Here is a 6,982-nt window from a genome sequence, read left to right on the forward strand (position 1 = left end):
CAAACAATTTGCTGCAGCAAGTACTCTGCTTAAACCTGCTCCCAGGGTTTGTTCATTTTCTATCTGTCTACAGATAAGACTGATATATGAGGAAAATACAATGTACATTTGTTACATATTTAATGTATATAAAGGGGTTGTACCCAACAAGACGTTTATAATGAAGACAAATCTTTGATATAAAAGTTCCAAACATTTTCTCCCCATTTTTAGCAAGCTCGTAAGCCCTATGATGTACGGGACGTCATTGAGCAATACTCTCAGGGTCACCTCAACCTCATGGTGCGAATTAAGGAGCTGCAAAGAAGGTACAGTGCTTAATAAATAACAGCTTCATATGACTCGTATACACTGAGACCTACAATGGTAGACGATGGTGTTTTTGAGACAAAAAATTTACGACAAAGCCTTCCTTCTGCTTTCAGAAAGTAAAAAAAGCACTGCTCCCAGTAGACCAACAATATCATATGTGCAATAATTACAATTCCATGTTCAGTTCGACACTTCATGTTGGATTTACTATTTAAACAGTTTACTTCGCCTTGTTGATGTTCTGTCACTTTGCTGGTGTAAAACTTAGCATTTCCGCATTGTGGGACTAATCAAGGATTATCTTATTCCTAAACAAAACAACAATCCAAAACACAAGTGTGGGATGACAGAGAAAAATACAGAGGAAGATTAAATACAACTCTCATTCATTTCCTGTTGTTTCCCTCAGACTGGACCAGTCAATAGGGAAGATAACTTTGTTCCAGTCGGGCACCGGTAATGAATTACTCCACTGGTCTCTGAACATATTTGACAGTAAATATGGAACAAACCACAGTCCTAATCCCCCTGTCTTTTTATTTACTTCCCTCTGAAGACCGAGCTAAAGACAAAGGCACCAATTCAATCGGATCCCGACTCAACAGGATGGAGGACAAGGTGGGGTTTGTTCAAACTCTGTCAAAAGCTTTTGCAATACTACTCTGAATTTTACTGTTTCAGAAATGTTTCCATTTTATATTTGGAGCTTTTATGAGAATATATAAAAACATGCTTTTCCATTGACCATACCGTAGCACAGTTGAAATTGGGTAATGCAACAAAGGTTCACCTTGCTTTGTTATATAAAATAACTTTGCAGACATTTGGCTCTGTTATGTGGATTCAAAAGACAAACTTGAACAGCTTGTGCCAGCAAGCAGCAAACAAAGAGAAACCTTTATGTTTTTTTTCTTTCAATTCTTTTTAAAGATGTGTCAAAACAAAGAAAAACACAAATGTTGACATCCTCCCTCTTATTTAACTTAACTTATTTCCCAAATACCTCTCATACCTTCCTCTAAACCATGTGAAATTAAATCTATAGTCTTAAATGAATTCAGTAAATACCAAGGTGTTTTTGTTTACTTCAAGTCAAATAAATTGGTTGTGAATGTGTGGTTTTTCCATGTTTGCTGTTAAAGGGTTAGATATTTTACTATGACTTTAAATGTATTTGTGTTATTTACTCATTTCTAATGAGCCATGCACAATGCAGCTATAAAACAATTTGGCACAAGTCAAAACTATGATGCCTATTGACTTGTGCCAAATTACATTTTGTTTATTTTTATCAATATATATTTTATCTTTCGTAGATAACGCACATGGACCAAACACTAAACCGCATCGCAGAGTCTCTCACCTTCCTGCTGGCCCAGAGGGCCCTGGGTGATTCTGAAGGTGGAGGGGAAGGGGGAGACAGGGTGACAGTAAGGCGTGGAAGGACCTGTAATGTCCTCCCGAGTCAGGACAGTCTGCCAAGCTATGACCAGCTGTCTTCATCACCTTCCTCCCTCTCCTCCAACACCGCAGCTGGCCCTAACCATGCCCTTAGCAGCTACGCCAGTCGGGAGGAGAACTGCTGAGACCAGGACATTTTTCTCTTTTTAAAACAATTTATAAAATGTATTCAGATCAAATTAAGTTATCTATTAATCTGTTTATCTGTTTGTCCGTTCGTCAGCTGTCTAGAATTTAGATACAAATATCCTTTACGACTTAAGTAAGACTTATTGATGTCTGATTTACTTTACCTTTCTTTTTAAAATGCAGGATATATTATGCAAGAGAAAATATAAAGTATACATCTATTCTGTGAAAACAGCCTTTTCCTTTGTGGTAACTAGCAGAGATACAGACAACTATAGCACTTGTGCAACAAATCCATATGAATGCAGAATCTGTAAAAGGGGAAGATGGTGGTATCCGAAGTGTTGTGGTTCCTGTCTATGGTCTGAAAAGTGTTGGCCAATCATGTAGGAGCGGGCTTTACTTGAATGAAGGTAAACAGTCTGTGTGTAGCGCAAAAAAGAAGGAATGCATTGCCCAAAATGTACATGTTGATTAATCATTCATTGTTTGACAATTATTTGTTAGCTTAAAATGTGCTTGTAAACCTACTTGTGTTTGAGACAAATAATGAACAAAGCGCGGAAAAGAAAGTGTTGAACTACTTGTTGATAAGTTAGCTTAGCTGTAACGCAAATCGGTAACGCTTAGCAAAAAACTTAACTGTAGAGAGCAATTGTTGTTTGTTGACACTGAATGTAATGTGTACTGGAGGCCACTCCCACTTTGGCCTTGTGGCCGTGCCCAACACCAAATTCTAGGTCCAAAATTTGACCCACTCTGAATTTATCATATTACTCTCTGCCTTTATTTAGCTATAGCAGCTTTGCTGAATTCAATCTATTATTGACATCTCAACTATGATTTTCAGCATGTTGTGTCAGCATTAGTTTCATGTCTTTCATAAATGATTTCCTTGTTGGATTTTTAGTTTCTTTTTTTTAATATAACTTAAAATTGATTCAGGTTACATTAATGCCAAACATGTTGCCCCTGCTATGACATCATGTACTGTACTTCAATATGCTGTATTCTTGTAGGAATACAGCATATGGATTTAGGATTTAAACTATATTTGAGGAACAATGCCTTACATTTCAAAACTTGACTTTCAATTTAATCAGATGCTGTTTTCACAGTTTTTTCACATTTGTAATATTTAGAAATATTCTTCTGTAGCAATAAAATATTGCAGTTATTATTAACAAGAGTCTATGCATTGTGTCTGGTGCCTTCAGGCAAGGATTCTCTGACTAAAACAAATGAGCTAAATATTTCAGTTTACAGGGAGAGCTTGTCTTTCTGCCAGAGGTGAAGCAAAAACTTATGTTTTCATATTTAATAGTGAATGTTTTTGCAATTTCTCTTCTCCTCAGTCATTTATCAAACTGATGTAAGGTACTGTTTCCCTAATAACTAATAGTGTACCCCTGATAGTGGCAGGCAGCAGAATGTCTTTTATTGTTGTGATGTGGGGGAGGCTTTGTCTCCGCTGACTTATGGAGATAGCTAAAACCATGGCTAGCACCATTCTCTTTGCATGGTTGACCTTTGGGCAGCAGATGGTGACCTTTTCCCCGCTGGCCATCCATGGGGTGTCCAAGAATTCCTTCACACAAGTGGCCATGTGGAGAATAGTCCCAAGTCACCATCTGCCTCTGGTGTCCACAACAATGGACCCCATCCTCCTAAAGTGTGCTGAGGGTGGATGGCCTTTGTGCTGCTCAGGAGGTGAGGGAGGGCAGAGATTCACTAGAGGGAGGGTGTAGAGGTTTTAAAAGAAACACAACAAAGACTGCATCAGCCAACAACCGTCATAAACACAAAAAAAAATGTAAATGCTCAATTCATGAAAACAACAACAAAACGTTACTGCCATGATCTGGTTAAATAGCTTTAGTTGAAGAAGAATATTTGCAATGAAGGCTTACTCAAAGTCAAAAGTCCACTTTATTGTCAAAGTTTCCACATGTGCTATACATACAGAAAATTGAAATACCGTTTCTGGCATACTTGCATACTCAGCAACTGAACTGAATTACAAGCATGAATAAAATGTACAAAGCTTAAGATGTAGCTACATACTAAAATATGTTTTTTCACTTCTTAAAACGCTCCAAGTGCTAATTCATCAGCTTGAGGAAAGGTAAAAAAAAAAAAGTATCACAGTTGGATTTGCCAAACCTAACATCTGCCTCCCTTGCATTTTTTTCATTTAGCTTCTTTTGGAACAATTTGAAAGTAGTACAATACTGTTTATAGCTTAGATTTTATATCTGTTTGATCCTACATTTCTAAATCCTTCAGCAATATAACTGTATTAATTGACACAATCCCTGCACTGGGGAAAGCTTCATTCACTGATAATGTACTAGCAGCTTGTAAAGTGCATCTTTAAATGAATCTAATGAAGGAGTTGGGCGGAGAGATTGGGATCCCATGAGATACTTTGCACCCACGGGATGGTTTCATTATTGATTTATTGACTGGTAACATGAATCAAGTGGTGCATTATGTAAGATCATCTGTTCCTAATGCAGAAATAACACATTTAACATTGACCGTCCTTGGCATTTAGTCATTTAAGAATGTAAATTATGTTTCTTTTATGCTTGCTTTATGCAGGAGCATATACAAGTAAACATGAGCCCAAGTCAGAATAAACATTAGTGGGATCTGTTTGGGCACATGTCAGTGATAATAGCGGATTGACTATGAAAAGATACGGGGTGAAAGGAAGGGAGTTTAGGGAGGACCTGGGGGGTCAGGGAGCTCTAAGAGCTGATTTGCAGGTGAAATGGACGGCACACTCTGCTTTGTGGCCATTGTTCTGCTCTGCAGCCAGATGGCCACTCCAATTTCTTTAGAGCTGAAACCCCAACACTGTGGGAGGGAATACGCTTCTGTGGGATTTGGCCTCTTTAATGGGCTAATTTGGCAGTTACAGCTCATATTAACGGATATAATTTCAAGCCTGACAGCACAGTCCTTATAATTTTGTGATTATGAAACATCTCATAATACAGCCCAGAAAATGCAATTACTCCAAAAGGTTTTTTTTCTTCCTTCGATTGCCAAACTTGCAACATGAATTGATTTTTCTATGGCTTTAGAGGCACACTTATTATAAGCTTACTCAACCGTGGCTGCCACAAAGTCAGCATAAAACCAAAGATGTACTTTCACATAAGACTGCAGTCAAATTGAAAAGCTAATAATTTGAAATTCAGTTCACAGATCTCTGTAATTATTGAACTCCAGGGTCTGTTTTTTTTTGCCCTGTTTGCAATTATTTTGGGTAAAGTGTTTATTTAATACTTTAAAAACCTCAAAGTGCATTTGAAATTACTGTATATTAATCAAAACACACTTTCAGTTTCCATTGAATGTGTCTTGCAAGATGTTTGACAGAGTGTAAGGAGAAAGATTTAAAAGTGTAAAGGATTTCCAAATGGGTCTGTGTCAAACCAACTGTCTCAATGTAAAAATGCAGTGCAAAAACTTTGTTGCACATAATCATACCTTATTTAGTATATTACAAATCATTGTTTTATATCCTAAAGTTGTATGTACAGTATGCAAGGCACAGTTCATTTGGATGCTTAAGATAGACAAATCCAAATTTTGACTTTGGAATCATGACGCATTGTTTAGAAAACTAATTATGAAGTTTTCCAAGCTACTTTTTGCTCAAGTTACAAAATACAAACCAGTTTGTTAGAATGGATGCATGCATAAGCATTTAACACCAATAATGGGGTCTTTGTCTGAGTATGTTGAATGTGCTGTATCTGAAAAGTGCAGATTCTCCAGCGAGACAGTAGGAAATATAATAATCCCTCAATCAGAAATAGCGTCATTAAAAAAATAGTTTATTTAACATTGCAATATTGGAAGGCTTTACATTCTCAGTAAATCTAGGCAAACATGACAAGAACAAAACAGTGCCGTTCCATTTAGTTAAGCACGTCATAATACAAAAATCCACCAACAACATTGAGAAAGAAATGAAACGTACAGAAACAAAGGATCAGTCAGTCGTAGAAATGTTCTTGCTCACATAATAATGCAAATGAATCTTTGAACAGACATATTTGTGAATTAAACATAAAAAGCAAAGACGTTAAATAAAGGTTCATAAATAATATAAATAGACAGAAAGTGGTATAACTTATCCATGGTGCACAAATGCTAAAGTTGGCAATAAAATAAAAGGAAGTAATAAAATAAAAAAACATAACATAAAATCCTTTGGTGCAGTGAATGGGCTTTGATTCAGTCCATTAGGTATAAATATAGTCCATTATTTTAAGCAGCATGATCACCGAATAGTTTTGCACAGAGCTGCTTCACTGGAACTTGTGTGGAAAGGGTTCAAGATGCTCTTGCTTTCTGTTGTCCTCCTCCTCTTTGCAAAGAAATCTGCCAGGAAAGAAAAAAATGTTTAATATAATCATCATATCACTGAAAGACCTTGGGTAACAACAGCATGAAATAGCAAACTTATGATGGATCTGCAGGACTTGATCCTCACCTGTGATTCGCGCATTGCTCCTGGGCTTGGTTGCAGACTTTGAGAGCGTCCTCTTCATCCGGACTGGTGTCACCTCTGCGGGACACTTCCGTGTGTTGGAGACGCTGGAGCAGTTCTCCTGGTCGGCCCCTCCACTCTCCTCACGGTCGCTGAGCCTCTCATGTTCCTCAGTGTGTGCAGAACATACACCCGTCCTCTGCTGTGCGGACTCCTGGTAGACATTAGCAGCCGACTCAGCGGGTATCTCCTCCCACTGAAACCCGCCCTGCAGCGGAGTCTCCGTCTGGAAGTTAAAGTTCCAGCGGCGGCTGTCCTGCTCTGTGATCTCCCTCATCTTCTGCGTCAGCTCACGGCGCAGCTGCTCTCGGTCCACCGGGCCAAACAGACTCCTGCAAACTGACTCTCTGCGCCTGATGGGATCCATCCTTTTAGATTGTTTGGTGGGAAGAGATCTTTGTGTAGTAGCTGCTTTTGCTGTGTGCCTCTGGTGTGCTGTGGTCATCACTTCTTTGCAGGGCTATTTAAAGGCTCCAGGGCGCACGAGGCTCTGTTTGTACACAATGAGCA

General features: G+C 38.4%; 2 protein-coding genes across 2 annotated transcripts in view; one reads left to right on the top strand and one right to left on the bottom strand.

The window, feature by feature from the left end:
• The window catches only part of kcnq1.1 (potassium voltage-gated channel, KQT-like subfamily, member 1.1), a 39,935-nt gene extending 36,881 nt beyond the window's left edge, over positions 1–3,054 (top strand). Inside the window, exons 14-17 of the mRNA XM_063880691.1 lie at positions 214–308; positions 722–768; positions 869–930; positions 1,629–3,054. Coding sequence (XP_063736761.1) covers positions 214–308; positions 722–768; positions 869–930; positions 1,629–1,898 — 474 coding nt within the window. The 3' untranslated portion in view covers positions 1,899–3,054. The remainder of the gene's footprint in view (positions 1–213; positions 309–721; positions 769–868; positions 931–1,628) is intronic.
• Positions 3,055–5,764: 2,710 nt separating this feature from the next.
• On the bottom strand, positions 5,765–6,895 carry cdkn1ca (cyclin dependent kinase inhibitor 1Ca). Its single transcript, XM_063882552.1, has 2 exons — positions 6,416–6,895; positions 5,765–6,303 (listed from the first exon to the last, which is right to left on the bottom strand). The coding sequence occupies exons 1-2, from the start codon at positions 6,837–6,839 to the stop codon at positions 6,203–6,205; spliced, it is 525 nt and encodes a 174-aa protein (XP_063738622.1). The 5' UTR covers positions 6,840–6,895; the 3' UTR covers positions 5,765–6,202.
• Positions 6,896–6,982: the final 87 nt, after the last annotated feature.

The sequence above is a fragment of the Eleginops maclovinus genome, chromosome 4 (genome assembly GCF_036324505.1).
Source record: "Eleginops maclovinus isolate JMC-PN-2008 ecotype Puerto Natales chromosome 4, JC_Emac_rtc_rv5, whole genome shotgun sequence".
Taxonomy (NCBI): domain Eukaryota; kingdom Metazoa; phylum Chordata; class Actinopteri; order Perciformes; family Eleginopidae; genus Eleginops; species Eleginops maclovinus.

Excerpts from the sequence above, each read along its gene's own strand:
- cdkn1ca (XM_063882552.1), bottom strand. The coding sequence starts at position 6,839 with ATGGATCCCATCAGGCGCAGAGAGTCAGTTTGCAGGAGTCTGTTTGGC. Across the intron at positions 6,304-6,415 it reads GAGCAATGCGCGAATCACAG|ATTTCTTTGCAAAGAGGAGG; the intron begins GTGAGGATCAAG and ends CTTTCCTGGCAG.